The following is a 24,258-nucleotide window of genomic DNA, read 5'->3' as shown; positions in this document are numbered from 1 at the left end:
ATCACGAATGAATGTTGGATGCTGGCTGAGAGTGATGAATGTTTCAGTAATATCATCAAATACATTCCAAGTCTGCCATGCAGGTTTCTTTGCTTTCCCACAGAAGGCAGACAATGTCACATCCAGTGAATGCGTGGAAGTAGGGGATCCCTCTAGCTTTCTCAAGCCCAATTGCAGAAACTACCTCATGGACTGGAATCCATCGCATATGGGCTCCTTGCCCAAAGTCAATCCACTTTTCCTGAAGACCTAGTTTCTGGAAGGATGGCAGTACAGATATTGCTATGACTAGCACATCTGTGTCATTAGCCTTGATGATTATAGACTTGCTGCGGTCAGTTGTTGCATCCTTAGCAGAGAAGTTGTGATACAGCAAAGTCTGGTTTTGACGCTCCATGATGGAGTTGGGACTTGATGTCTGCACTATGTTCGATCATGCATACAAACTGAAGTAGTGATGGTGGCACAGCCTGTTCTAAGTCTTTGTCATGATAATAGCTGCTGAAATTCGACTTAAGACGGAGCATGTCTTGTCTTATTATCCCAGCGGCTTTTGCTAGATGGATTGCTTCACCATAACAGGATGCTTCTGATAGGATTGAACCTACATCAGTTTCAACAGCCAACGGAACTTCTCGTCCTTGTTGATTAGCTTGCAGCTGTGGAATGTGCAAAAGCAGCTGATCCTTAAGTCGAGTAGGATGAACATCAGGTGAGTCAACACCAAGCTGTTCCAGCCTCTGCTTGTAAAGCTTGGTCAAATCAGCAAGTTTGAAAATCGGTGGCCTCTCATTGGCATTTTTCATCTCGCAAATGTAGGTGACTAGTTCGGAGAAAGCAATTGGATATGCATCCTTCCAGTGTTCCTGTGCTTTTCCTTGCTCCCGCACCTTTAGGTATGCCCGTTCTCGGCTATACAATGCCACCAAACAGCCAGGGTGATATTTCACTTCTTGGGCTACGACATCTCCTGCACTTAGTTTGGCGAGAAGTTTTGTATCACTGAGTGTTTTGGCACATTCATTTATTCTCCTGTTCACTTGCATTGTCATTGCTTCTCTAAGCTCCCCTACTTCAGTTTCGCAGAAGCAGCGTTCTTTTGTTTTAGTTTCTAGGAGCTTTCGTGGAATCTTACTTCTACTGCCCTCATCACTAGTACCTACATGACTTCCTCTTTTTTCAGCTCAGTGTAATTTTGTGTTGTTTAACAGAAGCCTGTAACTCTCATGATATTGTGCTTATTTTTCTCAACGTTTCCTCTATCCCAGAACCTTCGTCAAGTCTTGCAGGGTCTAACTTGATTGGTAGCGCACTGAGTGAGTGAAACAGAGGAATATTCTTTACCAGGTTCGTATATCCATCATCCCCTCTTCTGGCAGGATTAGCCTGGGGAGATTTTAGATCTTCTTTCTCAACCTCCTGACATAGGCAACACTTGGTCCAGTCTGTTTTCCATGATCGTCCAGTAGAGTTCGCATCCATGATTACGATGACGTTCAGGGTCAAGGGTTTATCCTTTTACCACCCTGTATATGTAATAGTATAATAGGCCTCTTATGTCCTGTAATATACAATAGGCGCTTTCCTGTATGGGATACAACTAGGTTCTTGGACTGTGCCATACACCTAGTCCGATCATTCATCCAGTGTCATAAGTCCCATGCGATCTGTACACCATCCAGATAACTAAAACCCTGTTATCCTTGCTTCAGCTCTCCCGTGCTGGCACATCCTGTCGATTCAGGTGCAGCTGCCTAACTGATTTGGGGTTGATTAGGCAGCATTTGGGTACTAGTAGGTTGCAGTATGATGCCAACACAAATTTCCTACTTAGCTGACACTGAACCCCATGCTGAGTTTCACAGCAGTGATGTCACCAATGTGCCTTGGTAGTGCCCGACAATCACTCCTTTAACCCATAAAAGCCGAGCCTCTATTTACAAAAACGTCTCCCGTATGACGGCGTCGTTCAGTGAGTTAGCGCCGAAGCGGAAAAAAAGTTTTTTAAAAAAATCACAGCACGCTTATTTTTTAAGATTAAGAGTTCATTTTTGGCTCCTTTTTTTGTCATTGCCTGAAGTTTAGTATGCAACCATCAGAAATGAAAAAAATATTATTATATATAAATATTGGAATATATGACAGCGAAAAAAAAAACTCGTATATAATTGTATACAAATCGCGCTGTAAGCAAAACGGTTAGAGCTAATGAGTTAATTTTTTTTAGTTGTATTGTACACTAAATTGCGATGATTTGGTATATAAAAAATTGTAAAACGATCAAAGCAACACAGAGAAAATATTATCACAAAATGATGCATGAATTCGTAACGCGCTGATGTAAAAAAAATTTTTTTCAAAAATTCACCATAAATCGAAATATTGTGCTAGAGACTTCCCGTTTGTTGAAAAATGAAGCTAATTGATTGAATATTACTAGACTGTAAGTGTTTTAGCTTACAATTGCAGTTTTCGACCATTTCGGTCGAGTTAAAGTTGACCGAAAGTAGAATTTTTTCTATTTATCGTGATTTATATGAAAATATTTCAAAACTGATTAAAGCTACAACCATGAGTTATTTTCTGTTGTATTGTACATGAAATTGCACACATTTTCATATATAAAACTTTATGTAACGACTAATGTAAAATGCTGCAAATATTACGACAACGAGACGAAAGAATTTCTGAGATGTTCGGCCGAGTTACCGAGCAGACGTAAGGAAAATGTTTTTTTCAAAAATTCACCATAAATTGAAATATTGTGCTAGAGACTTCCAATTTATTGCAAAATGAAGGTAAACGATTGAATATTACTAGAATGTAAGAGTTTTAGCTTACAATTGCGTTGTTTGACCATTTCGGTCGAGTTAAAGTTGACCAAAGGTTGAAATTTTGGCAGTTATCGTGATTTATGTGAAAATATTTCAAAACTGTTAAAAGCTACAACCATGAGCTATTTTCTGTTGTATTCTACATGAAATTGCTCACATTTTCATATATAAAAGTTTATGTAACAACTAATGTAAAACAATGCAAACATTACGACAACATGACGAAAGAATTTCTGAGATACTCGGCCGAGTTACCGCGCGCAGACGTAAGGAAAAAGTTTTTTTTTTTTTCAGAAATTCACCATAAATCGAAATATTGTGCTAGAGACTTCCAGTTTGTTGCAAAATGAAGGTACATGATTGAATATTACTAGAATGTAAGAGTTTTAGTTTATAATTGCGTTTTTTGACCATTTCGGTCGAGTTAAAGTTGACCGAAGGTTGAAGATTTGGCAGTTATCGTGATTTATATGAAAATATTTCAAAACTGATAAAAGCTACAACCATGAGTTATTTTCTGTTGTATTCTACATGAAATTGCACACATTTCCATACATAAAACTTTATGTAACGACTAATATAAAACAGTGCAAACATTACGACAACGTGACAAGAATTTCTGGCGCGGACGTAAGGAAAAAGTTTTTTTCAAAAATTCACCATAAATCGAAATATTGTGCTAGAGACTTCCAATTGGTTGCAAAATGAAGTTAAATGATTGAATATTACTAGAATGTAAGAGTTTTAGCTTACAATTGCGTTTTTTTACCATTTCGGTCGAGTCAAAGTTGACCGAAGGGTTGAAATTTTGGCAGTTATCGTGGTTTATATGAAAATATTTCCAAACTGATAAAAGCTACAACCATGGGTTGTATTTTGCTGTATTTTACATGGAATTGTGCACATTTTCATATATAAAACTTTATGTAACGGCTAGTATAAAACAGTGCAAAAATTACAACAAAATGACAAAAGAATTTCTGAAATTTTCGGCAGAGTTACCACGCGGGCGTAAGAAAAAAGTTTTTTCAAAAATTCACCATAAATCGAAATATTGTGCTAGAGACTTCCAATTTGTTGCAAAATGAAGGTACATGATTGAATATTACTAGAATGTAAGAGTTTTAGCTTACAATTGCATTTTTCGACCGTTTCGGTCGAGTCAAAGTTGACTGAAGGTTGAAATTTTTTGTAGTCGACAATTTTAGTCGACGTATGATACATCCAGTAGGCGTTTAAGGGGATCGGCCGCCTAAAAAAACCCAATAATCTTTAAAAAATTCGATTTGCTGAAAAAAATTCTATGGCTTCGTATAGGGTTCAAGAATGTATCCACGAAATATTATGCTAAAATTTGCCGTATTTCTCTAGTTATGGCCTAAAATGTAACAATAACTATATACCCATAAAACACCAGTAGCACAAATGATTTAGTCTGGTATAGTTTTTGCGATATATATTACGAAAACTTCCTTTTAAATGAAATGTATAATGTCAATAATATCCTACTCGGCATCTTTTTAGTTATTCCTAGCCATGACAACGCACACGTCATACCATGACGCCGACTGTGGCCGAGTTGCCTATAAACTTCCAAGCTAGAAGGATACGTTTTTCATGCTCGCTAGCCTTGACTGAACTCTGTATTTTCTGCGGTGTTTTTGTTTTTCACTGTGCCTAAAAGGTCCAAGAGTTCACTTCATGCTTCTAGAATGCGCAAAAGCCAAGTGGAAAAGTCCAGGCGAGAAGTAGAAGAAAGAGTTCAAGAAATTAGTGCCATAGAGGGAATGGAGCGACGGAGAGAGAGAGAGAGCTGTCGCCCATCAAACGGCGCAGGCAGCGATCTCTGCTGACCAGAGACCAACCACATCCACCCCTAAACGCCTCTTTTATTTGTTCGTCACTACCAAAGGGCAAAGATATTTTAGAAAAAGAAAGCAGTAGCTCGGAGGCTGATATTATAGACGATCCTGAAAATAAAATGATCATAATAAGTGAAGCAAGACTTGATGAATTACTTGAATCACGAATCCCTAATTGTGAATGAAAAGTAATTCCCAGGATCTATTTGGCAAGGGATGGATTCGAGACACTAATAAAAAGTGTAGGCAACTATGATACCCTAGAGTAATACCTTGCAGCAAGATCAGACAGGGGACCAGGAACCTAAAATTTATAAGAATGTGTCTTAGGCACATAAATAATCAATTAATATTCTTATTTATAATCATTTTGCATTAATTAATACCCAAAAATAAAAATTAAAACCATATAATTAATTGTAACACAGTCTTTGAAGTCCCTTTTACTTTTTTTATGTAACTAAAACTTTGAAGGCCCGTTTCTCAAAACATAAGTTTTTCACCTTCAAAATGTATCTCCTCCCTTAGTATTGGACCAATCTAAATGAAATTTCATATATAATATGAGGAAACATGGTAGATTAAAAAAAAGCCGGGGATTTGTAATATTTTGAGTTTCTGATTTTTGGCAATTTTTTTTTCTGTAATTTTTCTGGGAAAATTTCATTAAAAAAAATGAAAATTCGTATCTCGAAAAACAATTGAAAAATCAAAAATCCCCGGCTTTATATCGAAGGTCCATATGTGTTTTATACGTGGTTCAAATCTCATCCCTTAAAACCAAAAAGCAAAGGAGGAGATGCATTTTGAAAATGGCCATTTTTGGCGAAAAATGCTCTAAGCGTCACAAAACCTAAGGTCACTGAACAAAAATTTTTTCCCCAGAAGTTCCACACAATATCCTTTAACAAACCCCCTACATATCAACAACCTGTCGTTAAAAAAGTCGGAAACCGGCCGATCCCCTTAAGGGTTAATACAGTGCTTTAATCATGTTATAAACTAGAAAATATACATCAGCAGGCTTAAAAACATAGGAATCCTCACTTAGATCATGCAATTTAGACAACTACAAATATTTCTAAGCAAAACATCAACTTCCGGTGTTTTTTTGGCGGCCATCTTGAAAAATGGCCGCCATTTTTTATTTTCAATTGGGCAATCAGGCAGATTTGATTAGTATCCCTTGGAGAACAATTGTGCCAAATTTGATGCTTGTATCATCATTTGCACGATTCTTTTAAAAAATTACTCTTATCTGCCCCACTAGAGTGAATAATCAGTCCTCAAACATACAGTTTCAGAATTAGGTCAAATGAACAGTTCGAGAGGCCATTCAACACTGAACTGATCAGTTATACAGTATATATATTTGCATAATGGCTGTAAAAGAATACGTTATTAATTATGGAAATCTAATACCACCCAAATACTAATTAACAAAATCATACTGCATATTATAGGATTCCCCACCTTTTACAGATCAAGCAAGGATCATTAGGCCTAGCCAAACATTTATCAGTTAACATTCAAAAATTTTTTTATTATGACAAATAAACAAAATATGATGAATGTTTTTGTTTTTAATGCTGTATACACAAAATATATAACTACAAATTTTGAAAAAAAAATGCACATACACAATTTTAGTTTTAATTTCCTTTAAATGGAATGTTATTTAGCTTGGCTACTAGGGTATGCATTGCCCTCATAGTATCCATTAGCTAGTGACTCATTTGTTTCTATTATATCAAGCCAGCCTTGCACAGGAACTGGCTCCTGCTCTAGGGCAAAATTGAAGGTGTCACAGGAAGATTTTCTTGGGACACAAGAAGACAAGATGGTTGTATGTATATTATCTCCTTTATCAATTTCACTCAAGTGGTTTTTGTCTTTTTACAAGTCATTTGAGTAAACATAAAAATAAGAGGTACATCAGCTAAGTATAATAGAAAAAACTTTATAAACTGTTCACTCATATATAAATCTAACCAAACTACAAACTTAACCTAAACTTTTTTAAAAATAAATTTGATTACTAGAATACATTTTGTATTTGATTTTGCCAAAATCTATGTCAACCTGAAAAAAAAAATGTTAATCCTTCCATGTAGAGGTTCTTGAAAGATTATGATATCAAGTATCACATACAGTGAACCCCCCCCGTATTCGTGGGGGATGCGTCCCACACCCCCCCGCGAGTAGGTCAAATCCGCGAATGCTTACAGCGCCGCTCTAAAAATGCTTATACCTGTTTACCATGAAGGGTCAAACGCCAAAGTATGCCTAAAAATACCAGCCTACATCAAATATACATTAAACTATTACCTCATTACTGTATTAATACTATGTATATTTGTACCTGTCTACCATGAAAGGTCAACACCAAAGTACTGTATGCCTAAAAATACCAGCCTACATCAAATATACATTAAACTGTACCTTAGTTCTGTATTAATCTTTGAAATGATACTATTAATATAATTTCCAAGTCATCTTAAACATTTTATCGTTACATTTATACGTACATACTGTATGGCTTACAGCTGTAGGTGAAAATAATCCAGTCCCCCCTACGTATTCAGCCACATTTTCTTTCATACAGTTTTAAGCCGTCCCGTTTTGTTTTCGGGGGGAACATTGGTATTTACATATACGTAATTCACAAAAAGAGAGAAAAAATTTAAAAAAATTTATGCACATTTTAAAAAATTTCATACTGCTGTACTTATATATTAAGATTACTACATAAATCACAGGGGTACTCACCAGCGATGAATGTTGATTAAAGATGATGATGATGAATTAGCTGTGCAGTGCGATGAATGATGAAGAAGATATGACTGCACAGCAATGCAGAGGAGTTACAACTCATCTGAGGTTGCCTCTTCACCTTCAGGAGGCACTTCTTCAGTTGATTTGGGAGGCACAACTTCAGGTGGTTGGGGAGGCATTTCTTCAGGCAATTCGAGAGACACTACTTCAGGCGACTGGGGAGGCACTTCTTCAGGTGATTAAAGAGGCACTACTTCGGGTGATTTGGGAGGCTTTGGAGGGGTCTTCTTCGTCCGTTTGATGAACATGGTGATAGGCAGCTGCTGTTGCTGCTTTTTCATGGTGGTGAGGGTTTGATTATAGGGCTCCCATGCTGAATCAAGCATGTTTGAAAACTTTAGGGCGTGTTCCATAAAAGGATCCCATGTTGAAACATACTCCTGCATATCCTGAATCATTCTCTTCATGTGGGACAGACGTTCCAAAGTCAGGCCGCTCTCCTCTTCCTTCTGCTCCTCCCCTGAACCTGGTGTATCATCTTCCTCACTGGCAGACTTCGTCAGCTCCTCCAAATCCTGGTCCGTCAAGGGGTCAGGGTGAGCATCAATAAGGGTGCCGATTTAATCCTCAGTGATGTCCTCGAAGCCTTCCCCACCTAGAATCCTCGCCAACTGGACAGCCTTATTAATGGCTGAATGTTGAATTTCTTCAGGAGAGAAGCCCCTGTAATCATGAACACACTCCGGCCACAACTTGTTCCAGCATGCGTTCAGGGTCTCCTTCTTCATGTCATTCAGTGATCGGCTGATGATGCTCAGACATGTGGCAATCGTGAATTTACGCCAATATTCTTTTAGCGTAAATTCACTGTCACTGTCTATTGCAGTTACAAGGTGCTGGAGGGAGTTCCCAGTATAGAGTGCCTTGAAGGCACGGATCACGCCCTGGTCCATAGGGTGGAGGAGAGAGGTGGTGTTGGGAGGGAGGAACTCAAACTGGACTCCCTTGTAAGAAAGATCGAGAGGGTGGCCACCAGCATTATCCATAATCAGCAACACCTTGAACTCCATGGCCAAGTCGTTCAGGTATTGCCTAACTTGGGGGATGAAGCTCTGATGGAACCAGTATTCTGTGAGGACTTTGGTGATCCAGGCCTTAGGGTTATGCATCCAGAACACAGGAAGCAATGCCTTGTTCTTATTCTTGAGGGCCCTGGGGTTTGCAGCCTTGTAAATGAGGCCTGGTTTAAGCATGAAACCAGCTGCATTCCCACACATGGTGAGGGTAACCCTATCCTTCTGGGCCTTGAATCCGGAGGCTTTAGCTTCATCCTTCATAAGGTATGTCCGGGAAGGCATCTTCTTCCAGAACAGGCCAGTCTCATCCATATTGAACACCTGTTCTGGATAGTAGCCCTTCTCCTCAATGATATTCTTGAAGGCCTCCGGATATTTCGCAGCTGCTTCAGTGTCTGCAGATGCAGATTCCCCATGCAGAGTAACAGACTTTAGGTTGAACCGCTTTTGAAATCGGTGGAACCACCCCTTGCTGGCCTGGAAACCTTGAGGCGCTGATGATGGTCCTGCTTGGGGTTCTTCCCCCTCTTCTTCTTCTGCTGGTTCATCAAAGCCTAAAAATTCCAATTCGCCTTCTTCAACGCCTTCCTCCGCCTGTACTACGTTGTCGCCTTCCTTAGCAGTTGATAACTGCTGGTGGAGTTGTCGTGCTTTCTCGCGAATGATGTTGGAGTCGAGGGGCATGTTTTTCTTCCAGCAATCCTTTATCCAGATTGCCAGAGCAGATTCCATTTTCACGATTGTTTTATCCCGCACTGTTGCAACTGTCTTTGCACTACCGAAGTAGCTCATACTCACAGATTTGCGTATCTCCGCCTCTTTCTTCTTGATATATCTCGCTGTGCTCTCATTAACACTGAAATGGCGGCCAACCGCGGCCAAACTTTTGCCCTCCTTTAACATGTCAAGAAGTTTCACCTTCTCGAGTTTCATAACAGTCTTCTTTCTTTTAGACTCTTTGCCAGAAGGCTTTGAAGGAGCAGGGCGTTTTTTAGGAGGCATTTTAGGGCCAAATACCGCTGATGCATAAAGATAAAAAATCGAAACCGACAGACGCACGGTTTCACACGGTAAGATGCTGCGAACTATGCACACAATCTAGAGGAGGATGCCGTGGAGTGTTCTCCCAGAATTCCGTGTTCGCGAGTTGGTTGTGAATGTTCAGCCAATCAGCGCCAAGTGAACAGCCAATCAGCGCCAAGGAAAATGAATGGTGCTTCTGGATTGGCTGCTTTGCAGATGACAGCCAATAGTATGTTGAGTATCACTGATCCTGGGTACACAGCGTCCAGCATCGCGATTTCTTTGTATTTGCAGAGAGGTGGCTTGGGTGAAGCACTTTTAAGAAAAACAAATATATATTATTGAAATTTTGCTGTGTTTACGTTAATATATTACAGTACTGTAATATTTGAAAATTAGTAAATCATTTTTAACTTACAAAATGTACTTACAGTAGTCATTACAGTAATATATACTTTACATACATGAAAATGCTACGTACCGCAGATGTAAACATACGCACCCTGCAATATTCCTGTTGTCTTACGTATTTTAGATATGCTCTACGTACTACCGGTAGTACTGTACTATAGTATGTATCATCAAAAACACTTTTTGTATGTAATATTTAAAAATCATCTTCCAGCAAAACATTTTATAAAATGTACGTACTGTATGCGCAGAAGATCCATGTTAGTATATGTACGCGCAACCAGTAGTACCATGCGTATACCGTAGCGGCAAATTATCGGCAAATGACCCAATATAACCCGTTTTATTGCTATCTCACGTTTGTATGTTTTGCATGTACAGTACTATGGCCTAAAAATATTTTTTTTAAATCGTGCATTAAGATGTCCTCTGAATGCTCTGCTTCTTCTAAGGCCTCTGGCCAATAGCCTACAATTACTGTAATGACTGATGAGAAGAAAGTACTGTAGACATGATTGTTTTGTTAAGAGAGGGCAAAAGTCACGGAGAAGTAGCAGCCCATTACAGCATGACATTAACCCTTAAACGCCAAGCCTCTATTTATAAAAACGGCTCCCGTATGCCGGCAGCGTTCGGGAGTTAGCGCCGAAGCAGAAAAAAAGTTTTTTTCTTTAAATCACAGCACGCTTAGTTTTTAAGATTAAGAGTTCATTTTTGGCTCCTTGTTTTTGTCATTGCCTGAAGTATAGTATGCAACCATCAGAAATGAAAAAAATATCATTATCATATATAAATATTGAAATATATGACAGTGCAAAAAAAATTTTCATATATAATTTTATACAAATCGTGCTGTGAGCAAAACGGTTAAAGCTAACGGGTTATTTTTTTTTCTTTGTATTGTACACTAAATTGCGATGATTTTGGTATATAACAAATTGTAAAACGATCAAAGCAACACAGAGAAAATATTATCACAAAATGATGCATGAATTAATGTAACGCTCGGACGTAAAAAATTTTTTTCAAAAATTCACCATAAATCGAAATATTGTGTTAGAGACTTCCCGTTTGTTGAAAAATTAAGCTAATTGATTGAATATTACGAGACTGTAAGTGTTTTAGCTTACAATTGCAGTTTTCAACCATTTCGGTCGAGTTAAAGTTGACCGAAAGTAGAATTTTTTCTATTTATCGTGATTTATATGAAAATATTTCAAAACTGATAAAAGCTACAACCATGAGTTATTTTCTGTTGTATTGTACATGAAATTGCACACATTTTCATATATAAAACTTTATGTAACGACTAATATGAAACGGTGCCAACATTACGACAACGTGACGAAAGAATTTCCGAGATGTTCGGCCGAGTTACCGCGTGGACGTAAGGAAAATGTTTTTTTCAAAAATTCACCATAAATCGAAATATTGTGCTAGAGACTTCCAATTTATTGCAAAATGAAGGTAAATGATTGAATATTACTAGAATGTAAGTATTTTAGCTTACAATTGCGTTTTTTGACCATTTCGGTCGAGTTAAAGTTGACCGATGGTTGAAAATTTGGCAGTTATCGTGATTTATGTGAAAATATTTCAAAACTGATAAAAGCTACAACCATGAGCTATTTTCTGTTGTATTCTACATGAAATTGCGCACATTTTCATATAGAAAAGTTTATGTAACGACTAATGTAAAACGATGCAAACATTACGACAACGTGACGAAAGAATTTCTGAGATGTTCGGCCGAGTTACCAGCGTGCAGACGTAAGAAATTTTTTTTTTTTTTTTTTTTCATAAATCGAAATATTGTGCTAGAGACTTCCAGTTTGTTGCAAAATGAAGGTACATGATTGAATATTACTAGAATGTAAGAGTTTTAGCTTATAATTGCGTTTTTTACCATTTTCGGTCGAGTTAAAGTTGACCGAAGGTTGAAATTTTGGCAGTTATCGTGATTTATATGAAAATATTTCAAAACTGATAAAAGCTACAACCATGAGTTATTTTCTGTTGTATTCTACATGAAATTGCGCACATATCCATATATAAAACTTTATGTAACGACTAATATAAAATGGTGCAAACATTACGACGTGACGAAAGAATTTCTGGCGCGGATGTAAGGAAAAAGTTTTTTTCAAAAATTCACCACAAATCGAAATATTGTGCTTGAGACTTCCAATTTGTTGCAAAATGAAGGTACATGATTGAATATTACTAGAATGTAAGAGTTTTAGCTTACAATTGCGTTTTTTTACCATTTCGGTAGAGTCAAAGTTGACTGAAGGTTGAAATTTTGGCAGTTATCATGATTTATATGAAAATATTTCCAAACTGAATAAAGCTACAACCATGGGTTGTATGTTGCTGTATTTTACATGAAATTGCGCACATTTTCATATATAAAACTTTATGTAACGGCTAATATAAAACAGTGCAAAACTTACGACAAAAAATGACGAAAGAATTTCTGAAATTTTCGCCGAGTTACCGCCCGGCGTAAGGAAAAAGTTTTTTCAAAAATTCACCATAAATCGAAATATTGTGCTAGAGACTTCCAATTTGTTGCAAAATGAAGGTAAATGATTGAATATTACTAGAATGTAAGAGTTTTAGCTTACAATTGCGTTTTTCGACCATTTCGTTCGAGTCAAAGTTGACCAAAGGTTGAAATTTTTTGTAGTCAATGTACGGTACGTCCACTCGGCACCCAACAGACAATTTTAGTCGACGTATGATACGTCCAGTAGGCGTTTAAGGGTTAATTGCGGTTGCCCGCATTGAGCATGAATAAGGTAAAATACTCATGCAGCCCTATTGTACCACCTTCGTTGCCATGTTCAAATACCTTAACATGACAGCGCCTCCCGCCATTCATCATACTGCACAACTAATTCATGTCTACAGCATACTGAAATCAACATTCATCACCAGTTACTACCTGTATGATTTAACTTTACAGTACTGTATTATTTATTATTATTAAGGTACCCAGTGTAGTATTACATAATATTATTAATTAATTTCTATTACTATTATATGTACAGTACTGTAGTACAGTATTATTATTGATTTACATGATTATTTAATGTTATTATACAATAAATATGAAAATACAAAATACTATTGCTATACGAAAAAAAAAAATATGCATCCGCGAATATGGAGTTTCCATAAATATTTTTATAGATATGTTCCATGGAAAAACCATGAATCGTGAGTTTCCCATAAAATTTTTTAGATAGGTTCCATAGAAAAAACCGCGAGTGGGCGAGTCCCCGAACCTTGAGAACGCTAATACGGGGGTTTTTACTGTACTCAGATATCGAAGAAATTTTCTCCTTTATTGATCATTAATATATCTCTATTGATACTATGAAATGTAGAGGTTTATACTTGTTTAAGGAAGTTTCTTACTTTCTTACTGTACAAAAAGCAACCAATACAGAACACTTAGGTACCTGACACAATGTTGTTATTCGTTATGACAACACTAGGTCTCGTATCGAAAACACATGGTATCCTCTGTTTCCCATCCTTCCACCACTCTGCTGATCGTACACGTACGTTGCAAAGCGTAAAGGTTTGATTTTGCCATTTCCTGTATTTTACTCCATAATGCAAAACAAATGTATGGTATGCTTATATTTTCTTTTAAAATTAGGTTAAATGCTTGATATATATAAATTAAGTAGGTGTGATTTGTAATTATTTAATGGAATTTCACAAAAAAGTATTTTTAATACTAAATATTTGGAGCACAACTTTCGTCTTTGATTTAATCTTTCAATAGTGATAGCACTAGTTTACCTTTGTTCATTATGATATTTACTGTGTTTGTATTTTGTATTTGCAAAATGAATCACTGGGTAATTCGAAAAGTGGATATAAAAGAAACTTCATATGTAAATCAAGAGACCGAAGAAGTGGATAGTAGTGTAGTTACAGCACCTTGTCAGTCAAATATGAAAAGGAGTGTTGCTGAACCAAACAGCAGTGGTCAGTCACAGCCAAAACGATGAAAGTACCAAGAAGATTTTATTCAATATGACATTGTATGCCATGCTGCAGTTAATGACGTTCATCATCCTCAATGTGTTATATGTTTTAAAGTGTTGGCAAATGCAATATTTTGTATCCCAATGATACAAGGTAATCTTTTGTTGTTCAACTTTGTGGTTTTGTATTTTGTGCATTAGTTCTTAATTTCCTGCATCAGTTCTTAGCATTTTTTTGTGCATAAGTTTGTCATTTTGTCATGGAACTCATTCAGTGCGTGCTGTTTTTTTGTTTTTTTATATGAGTTTTCACGAGTCTAGCTGTCAGTCAATTGCTGTGCTACATAAACGTTCAGTGCGGAACAAACCTGGGTCTTAACATTAGGATAATGCCACCAATTCCTTGCCCAAACAATTTCTATTATCTACCATTTTCCAGCTGGAGCCAGAAGATTTATCCTAATAAGACTTCAGATTTGTTGTGATATTTATTTTCATGTTTGTTGAAAAATTTTTCTAGTTGTGTGGTATATTTTTAGTTTTGACAGACTTATCTGTCAGGATTTTTGGTGTCTGGGTGGGCCCAAAGTCTGTATTTTCAAGTTTTTGGAACATGGAAAATTAAAAAAATCTAACTGCTCATTAAAACATCTTATCTCTTATACAGTTTGTTTCATAACAATAACCAAGTTATGGCATTTCCTTTTGGACACTTTTGTTCTCCCCATGCATTAAGGAAGGATGACTCAGAAAAGGTCTCGTGGTTTATAAAAAAAAATGAAAAGTAAAGGGCATTAAATATTATAGATTAAGGTAAAATATTTTTATTGCTCCTATGTCTAGCATAGTTTTGAAGTGGCTGTCCGGACCCCAGTTCGAGCCTCCTTTTTCTGCTTCGTTACGAGAACTTACCAGGAAGACCCTCTTTCTTGTGATGTTAGCGACCGCCAAAAGGGTCAGTGAAGTGCATGCTATCGACAAGAGAGTGGGATTTTCCTAAGGTGATGCCATATGTCTTTCACCCTGGGCTTTTTAGCATAGAATGAAGACCCAACGAAGCCCTGGCCTCGTTCCTTCACCATTAAAAGCCTGATGGAAATACTGGGCCCAGATGAGGAAGAGAAAGTTCTGTGCTTAGTGAGAGCACTGAGGTACTACTTGCACAGAACGGATTAGATTCGAGGTCCTACGAGTAATTTGTGGCGCTCGGTTAGGAATCCGTCTCGTGCCCTATCAATGAACGGCTTGTCTTTCTTCTTGAAGGATCTGATCTCCGAGGCCCATTCTCAGGTTGGAGAAGGGGCTTTAACATCGTCAAAGCTAAAGCTCACGAGATCAGAGCTGTCTCCATGTCTGTAGCCTTCAAGCACAACCTGTCTTTATCATCAGTTCTTCAAGCATCATACTGGAGGTGCAAGTCTATCTGTGTGACCCATCATCTTTTTAAAGGGGAAACTACTTTTGAAAATTGTAGTACTTAAGGGCCATTATCCATGGCTTGCATGGTGTTTTGGGGAGGAAGCATGGGAAGCTTTTCTTCCTTCCATTTCTCTTCAGCTTGAACTAAGGTGTTGAGTCATAAGGGAAGCCTGGGTTTACTGTCTACCTGGAGACCCACCAGTCTTAGTTTTAATGGGTGGGTGGTGTTTTTGTATTTTGTGTTGTAGGTGATGTTCATGTTCATTGATTCTGGTCATTTGGCTTCTTGTATACTTTGTTAATCACCGGATTCATCCCTTGCTGCAAAGTACCCGCTGATATAGAGGTGTGTCTGACCAACTCGCCACACCCTACGTTGTTAAGATGAGTGCCGACCAGAGGCAATATCTACCCGCAGCAGCTCTCTTACCAGGTAAGGAACAACTAGCATTATACCAGTGGTGATATTGTTATCCTCTAACTCATCATCCATAATGTTTTGGGGTAGTTAATCCATAATCCACCTTTGTCTCAATTTGGGATTCAGAAATGTAATTACTGGGAAAGTGACATATATAAAAATGACATTTTTGATAAAAAGTTTATATATATATATATATATATATATATATATATATATATATATATATATATATATATATATATATATATATATATATATATATATATATATATATATATATATATATATATATATATATATATATATATATATACTTACCAAGTAATTACAAATCAAGTCCCCGTCTCCCCTCATATGGAAAGAAGAGCAAGAAACAATTGAATCATGCTGTTAAAGTCATTCCTTTCTGTCCCCAAAAGTGGGCGGGAACTAGTCAGCTACACCGACACTAGCTGCCTCTGAGTGAAACTGTAAGCAATGTAATTACAAGGTAAAGTATACTATAAGCAATGTAATTACTTGGTAAGTAGCTTATATGTGTTGTACTTATTTTAGTTGGGGGAGCATCAGTGCCAGGAAATGCAATAATTTCTTTAGACATAAAAAATTAATGGGAAAATGGTATTCCCTTTCTCTTTTGGTAGTTAAGTATTGTGTTATATGTAAATCAGTTTATAACCTCAAGTCCACCATGGTTGCAGTTTTTTATTTTTTAATTGCAGGCGCATATTTGAGGCCATGAAGGAGCAGTATCCAAAGGTGTTTGGACAATTTCAACTAGGTTTTGATTCAGAGAAGAATGCCTACAGTGTCTCAAGTATTCCTCAAATCAAAAAGGGATTTAAATATGAGGTTAGTTGATTAATGTCTCCTCTTTTTAACAATAAAAGTGCATTAATCATATATTTTTTCCTATAAGTATGCAAATTGTGTTAATGTTGAAAGATTCAAGTTCCAGCTGGTAATGTTTGTTGAAGGTTTGGTAACAAAGTACCATTATGTAAGAAACCTAACCATTTTTCTCAGTATGTGCTCTCTGCTGGAGGCAAAACAGATGCAACTGCAGTGGTTACTAATGATGTAAGTTGGGAACTTGCTCCTGTGCCATTCGTGGTCGTGTGACGCTGCATAATATCAGAGTCTGTGGAGTACCTTGGGGGCTTTTGACATTCCCTGGGGATCTTTCTTTTGATGCCTTACACAAGAAGGCCTCATGCAAGCATATCACCTCCCTAAAGAGGGCAGTGGTTCTTGCTTGTGTGAGCATAATACTGCCAGGATGACCCAAAGGTTCATAAGCCCACTTATGACCACTTGTCCACCACAACCTCTTGGGAGAGGGAGGGACCTTTCTTGGCCCTTCCCCTGCTGGCCAATCCTCTTTGGAGGTTTGGCGAGTATAATCTGTGTTTGTTGTGCATAAATGACATCCCTCAGTACTGGAATAATTCTATAGTCTGTTATATTCTATTCTCTATCATGCATGGTGATGACTGGTATGTGTCTGACCATTCACCTGTACCAGCTACGGACTCACAGTGTAGCTGAACTTTTAAATGTTTCCAGGGAAAGCTAGTGAAGAGTTCACTTTCTGGGCATCATGCAACTTAGGGAAGGGAGGTGTTGTCTGCCTTTTTGAAAAGGAACACTGAAGATAAATCTCAGCCCATGCAGTGAGAATAGCCAATTGGGACATTAGCCTTGACTCCTATGTAGATCTGAAGTAACCAAACTGGATTTAATGTCTTGTTTGTAATACTGAGTTCTGTAAAGAGTAGGGGTTTCCTGTTCAAAGGGTTCTCATTTTAGGCCAGGAATGATGGGCCAGGGGACAGCAGCAAGTGTCTGCCAGACTTGTGGGCTCCTGGAGCTTATGGGTTGTTGTGCATTGGGACCACTACATTGTGAGACAATTTAGGGGCTTTTTATTGTACACAGTTGGGGCAGTATGATGGGAACAGATTTGGAGGTTATTAAATGAAACTTGACTTTCCTTAACCTAATTTGTTACCGTACATGTCCTCCTATACCTAACTTAATACTACCATGACCTCCAAAAGAACCTAAACCTAATTTCTAAACCTAAATCTATAGTGTTCCCTCAACTATGGTTTCTGAGACTTCCCCTTCAGATTGGGAGTTCACTCACTCAACATCAGCCAGGTTAGGATTTCATTGCTATCCTTCTTCCTACTGGGGAGCTCAACACCTAGTTTTGCCCCTTTCCAACTGCTGTCGAACTTTATTTGCTGCAGGTGTGTCGAGATTGGCACCTTTTAGGGTTTAGCATTGTGTATGGAGGAATGGGAAGAAGAGCAGCCTGACCAAGTGTTTTGTTGCTTTTCTGAAATCTGGCAGCTTCATGTTCTCCATGTTCCTTTTCACTTCTCTGCCTTATCCCTTCTGTTTGCAACAGTTCCTCTACAGTAATTGTCCTCTCTTATAATATTCTAATCTTTTGTCCTCTGAAGCAAATTCACTGCATCAACCTCCACACACTCCACTGTCCCACCAAACGCCACAGCTACAAGGCAGGCCAACAACAACTCCAGTACAGACCCCCCACCACAGCTCCCGTCAGCAGACTACCACTCCCAATCAGCTTCTGTAAAGGAAGTATCCTAACTTCTCAAGTCGCTTACACACTAGGTTGAAGGGGAGCAAGTCACTCTATCCTGACACACTCAGCAAACTGCAAGTAAAAAAAGAAAAAACAACGATTAATACTCTCACAAACAGCACATTCCTAAGCAACAAACACACAGACACACACATACACACCACAACTATAATAGGAAAACAAAAAATTGATCATACAAAGAAAAAAAGCTAATTTCATCATATAAACTCAAACTTGTAAATGCCACCACACTCCCCCTTAGTAAAATAAGGGATTTTTTTTTTTTAAACACTCGCTCCCTACCCATTCATACTCCAGAACTGGACCTTGACTGCGGGTTCATGGTCTCTCATTCACCACTTCTTCAATCACTTCTACTCTAACTGTACGTGACTCTCCCAGTCTTGGTTCCAAACTACTTACACCAACTTCATTCAAACTCTGGAAATTTATGCGTGCTTCAACTTCACGAACACTAGACATGGCTATCATCTCTTCTATACTCTCACTTAATTCTGCTAGGCTGTGACTCAAGTTATCCTAAACTCCCTCACTTACACTCACTGGTACTGCTAACTCGTTCTCACTCACACGCACTCCCACACTTAACCTTCCAACATTTTCACTCAAAGGAAACTCGCACGCTGTACATAACATCTTTCTCATGGCTCGGCATTGTTTCCAGTCCACCTAAATCTTGCGTATGCACATCAACCTTCCTTGTACTCTACAAGTTGATTCCTTCCACATTCCACTTAGTCCCTCAAAATCAGTTTCGCCCTCATTCGCACTACCACCAAACAACACCGCAAGGGTATTTTCACTCCTCACGCTCACTGACTTATCAAACCCCTCAAACTCAACCAACCCAACATATCCTTACTCTTCCTACTCCTCCTTTTAGACCTTTTACGGTCCACCAACACTAGCTGCTTACCTCCCCAATTTATATCTTTATTTCTTCGCTTTCCTTTTCCTCCCATAACAACTTCCTAATGGGATGCTCCGTTATGCATTTCAGTGGTTCTTTCCATCTACTCAGCTGATTATAGTGTGCCCTTATTACCTTCACATTTCCTTCTTCATTATGTCTGCTAACACATAACTCAATCCATTTGACCACACTTTTCACTACATACAGACCTTCGTATTTCTCTCGTGTCTTACTCAAATCAATCTTCCTTTCTCAGCCACCTCCTTCAACGCTTTATCACCTACTCTGAAACTCAAACCTTTCATTTGCTTGTCTCCACACAGCCCATTCTTCTTCATTCAAATCCAACCCTGCTCTTACATACCTTTCATAATTCATCACATATTCACTTGGAGGCATGCCAGTGCTTTTATGTGCTGACCCATTATACATTGCTACCACTCTTCCTAACAACAAATCTCATTAATTTTCTCTATCAGTCTACATTCGTAGTCCATATGATTCATTCTGCCAACCCAGTTTCACTCATCATGTGTGGAGTTGCTACTATATGCTCGATACCCCTCTCTCTCAACGTTTGTTTGAACAGTCTACCAACAAATTCCAGCCCGTTGTCACTCAATATTCTTACTGGCTTCCTCACACATGCAGGCAACAAGACCATACTGACCACTCTTGCAACACTCTCACTAGTTTTATTCTTTACTGCTGCACAACTTGTGAACTTACTCTTATGATCTACCATAACAACCACTCCTACATTTCCTCTTGCAGTTACTGGCAAAGTTACGCAATCAATTGCCACTAAATCAAACAGCTTTTTCATACTCAACTTCAAAACAGGTGGGCTAGCATACACACTCTGATATTTTACCCCTTGACATTCTTCATGTAACCACCACATCCGTACAAATTTTTCCTTGAATACGGGGAAAACATTTCCCCTTTCATACACTTGACTAACTTAAACTTCCCCATACGTCCATATTTCTCATGGACTAACATACATATCCCCACAGCTCCACTCATCGAGAACACTGGAACATACATTAACCCTCCCATCCTCTCTTGAAAAATACACCACTCCTTCACACAACACAAATCTCTCAGGAAACCGTATCCATTTACTCAGCAACAAGGCCATCTTCTTCCAGCTACTCCCTCTCTAATACACCTCTTTAACTCACTCACTATCAACCGCTATCGCTGCATCTCTTCAACATCCTCTGTTGTGAGCAATTCATTTTCATTCTTGTCCAACTCCACTGTATCCTCCTTCTCACTCAGACTCCTATCAGTCATTCCCACAAATCTGGCCATGTTTACCACCTCACTTTGAATTTTTCCTACTACAACCTCATCTTTCAGCAGCACTCCTTTCCCAACATCCACAAACAATCCATTCTTCCTCGAAATCTATCCCAAACAGGAAACAATATGGCATTTGCTCATCTCCCAGTACCACAAAACACGCTTCCACCTCAAACTCTCCCAACTTACCTTCAACCTCACTTCCCTTCCTCCCATCCAACTGATCTTCCTGTTATGCCTCTTATTGACATATTCACTGCTCTCCTTTTAACGTTCCAATTCACTCTCAACATCCCTTATCACATGCGTTCAGCAACGATATTTGTGCTCCCGTGTCAACCAAACCACAGTACTGTCCTCCACTGATATCCACTCCCACAATCATTGTATACCTTATCTTGGATACACACTGACACGTGTCTCTTCCACCAACCAACATCCTTCACTTACTTCCTTACTGTTATCTTCCACTTCCAACAACTCCGACATTCTCTCTTCAGCGTTTTCCTCCTTCTCATACTTCTGAACATACCCCACTCAAACACTGCAAATGCAACTCACACTCCCTCTCTTTCACCCCCTCATGCTGACATGCTATAGGTTTCTCTCCCCCAACGTGTACGGACACAGTTACCTTATACTTCTTACTCACCGCCATCAAAACCACCTGAAATGGGGCTACTCCAGGAAACATCATAGCTCTTAGACTCTTCCAATACTGCTCCACATTTGACACTCCCAAACATCCAGGCCTCTTGCAAACTTCCTTAGTCACCTCCGCCCTCACTTCGTTTACACTTCCAGGCACCCGCACCTTCAAACCTTCATCTACCAAATCATTTAATCCATACCACACACTTTTAAACATCAAGTTACCACCCCCATTATTCTCACATGCTACTACCAATCCTCTTGGCAGATACTCTAGTCATATGTTTTTCATTTTCTCTTATTTCCCTTGCCCAGGTAGTCAAGACATCATATCTGCAACAATATTCCTTTTACCTGGGATATACGCTACCACAAAATCAGTCACTCAAATCCTCTACCGTCCGCGCAATTCTAGTAACCACTCCCTTAATTTTCTGCAGATACACTAGAGGTTAATGGTTCATACGCACCACAAACTTCAGACCATACAGAAACGGTCTTGACGCTCTCACACAAAATCACAGCTTGGCCACTTCTCTCGCAACAGTCGAGTATTTTCATTTTGCCAAACTAAATCCCTTACTTATGATTTCACTCTTTTTCAATTCCATTCACCACTTGCATCAAACATCCACCCATCGACACTCCACTCGCATCCGAATACACTTCTAACATCCTGGCATCTGCACTATAGTCAGGGTAAGCCAACTGCACATCCTTCACTATTTCTTCTTTCAATTTCTCAGACGCTTTCACCATCCTTTCGTCCCACCTTACAACTGTGCTCTTCTTATAGCCTGTCCATTCTGACCATGGCTTTGCTATCCCTGAACAATCTTCCACAAACTTTCTACCAAACTCAATCAGTCCCAAAAATCCATGCAACTATCACACTGTCCTGGGTCGAGGGAAATATCTCACTTTCTCCACAAACTTTTCCACTTTTTGTACACCAGGCTCACTCACCTTATGGCCCAAAAACTCCACCTCTTCATGAACCACTCACACTTCACCTAGACTTTCACCCCCACTTCCTCTAACTTCTTCAACACTGCCCGCACCAACCTCTTGTGCTCTTATACAATCTTACTTATCGCCAAAATGTCATCAGGAACACCAACACATTCTCACGGGAAAGCCATTCAGTACCACATTCTAGTGCTCTCTGAAATGCAGCTGGGGCATTAGCCAATCCAAAACTGAGATTGCAGAACTAATACTGTTTTTTCATAGTTGTGAAAATAGTTATCTGCCTACAATCCTCTGCCACTGGCATCTGATAATACCTTCTTACCAGATCCATCTTGCTAAACACTTTCATCCCATGCATACTGTACACAGTCAGAACACCAAACATATAGGGAATCTTTCTTTCACTGTCACTTCATTTACTCTCCAATAATCGATACACATTTGCAGTCTCCCATTAGGCTTTCTTACCGGCACAATTGGACTATTCCAAGCACTCTTACTGGGTTCAATTGCTCCTATCCTTTCTAATTCCTTACACTGCTCTTCAGTCTCTCGCGTTACTGGAGCTGGGAAATGTCGGGGCCTCTGATAAATCGGTTTGTCGTCTGTCAGCTGAATACGGAATTCTGGCAACCTAGCTGTTTCAAAGTCCTCATCTCCTTGACACAACGCACCTTTCTTTCTCACAACAGCTGATACACCTGCTCTTTCTCTTTCTTGCTCAGCTTCTCATTCAATCTCACATTTTCCGTAAACTTTGCTTTACAGTAATTCCCCAAACTTGCGTGATTCAAGTTAATTAAATTCACAGACGAACTTTCCATTGGAACCTAACTGATTGTCATACACAAGTTTTTCACAGACACGCAAATATGAGAAACCCTGCAAAAGTGTTTGTTTAATTTTTTATGTAATTTATAAGTTTTCAAGCTTTGTGTAAATTAAATAACATTAAATAATAAAAAGTAATGACTCTCTCTCTCTCTCTCTCTCTCTCTCTCTCTCTCTCTCTCTCTCTCTCTCTCTCTCTCTCTCTCTCTCTCTCTTACTGAGATGAGAGAATTTTTATGGTACATGTATAAGTTTATTTGCTTTGTATAAATAAATTTTTTTTTACCTAATAGTAAGTACTGATTTTCAAATATTAATAGGATTAAATAATAATAATAATAGTAATATAACTGTAATTACAAAATTTGTATGTGATATGTATTTTACAAATATCTTTCCCTCATCTTCTGTAAGAAGCTTGATGGCAAAGCTGTCAGACATGTTGATTTAACATGACAAGAAGAGGGAGCATTGCTGATTAGCAGGTCAAAGGTCTCTCTCTCTCTCTCTCTCTCTCTCTCTCTCTCTCTCTCTCTCTCTCTCTCTCTCTCTCTCTCTCTCTCTGTAGTTAGCGTAACCTACGTATTACTGTTTCTCTCTGTCTTTAACTGTCCAGTAGATAATTTTACCTGTACCATTTACAAACTGTAAATGCACCATTCTAAAACATAGAATATTTCAGAACAAAGAGAAAGAGACAGAATAAAGAAGTTTTTAAAAATGAGGTTGAGAAGACTTCTAAAAATAGATCGGTGAAATGGGGGGAGAGAGAAATAGGATACTAATCATCACACTCTCCTGTATTTTTACGTCAACCATTTATTTCTTTTTTAAGGGTAATGTATTAAGCTAACTTTTAAATGAAATTACAGTAACTGTAATTTCATTTAAAAGTTAATTTAATACTGAATTTCCATCTTTTGATAGCTAATGTAAGAATAACTTCTCTCTTGCGCCATGCTATTCTCTCTGTCTCCTAATAATTCATAAATATTGTAACGTGATATTTCAAGTAAGGACAATCTCTCTCTCTCTCTCTCTCTCTCTCTCTCTCTCTCTCTCTCTCTCTCTCTCTCTCTCTCTCTCTCTCTCTCTCTCTCTCCCCTGTAAT

General features: G+C 38.4%; 1 protein-coding gene across 5 annotated transcripts in view; it reads left to right on the top strand.

Moving 5' to 3' along the window:
* The window catches only part of LOC136843731 (protein argonaute-2-like), a 645,860-nt gene that overhangs the window by 161,326 nt on the left and 460,276 nt on the right, over positions 1–24,258 (top strand). For all 5 annotated transcript variants that reach the window (XM_067112367.1, XM_067112365.1, XM_067112370.1 and 2 more), the window contains one exon: positions 16,551–16,680. In XM_067112367.1, coding sequence (XP_066968468.1) covers positions 16,551–16,680 — 130 coding nt within the window. The remainder of the gene's footprint in view (positions 1–16,550; positions 16,681–24,258) is intronic.

The sequence above is a fragment of the Macrobrachium rosenbergii genome, chromosome 12, assembly GCF_040412425.1.
Source record: "Macrobrachium rosenbergii isolate ZJJX-2024 chromosome 12, ASM4041242v1, whole genome shotgun sequence".
NCBI classification, from domain to species: domain Eukaryota; kingdom Metazoa; phylum Arthropoda; class Malacostraca; order Decapoda; family Palaemonidae; genus Macrobrachium; species Macrobrachium rosenbergii.
The sequence above is the reverse complement of the archived record's forward strand: the minus strand, read 5'-3'. Positions and strand labels throughout refer to the sequence as shown.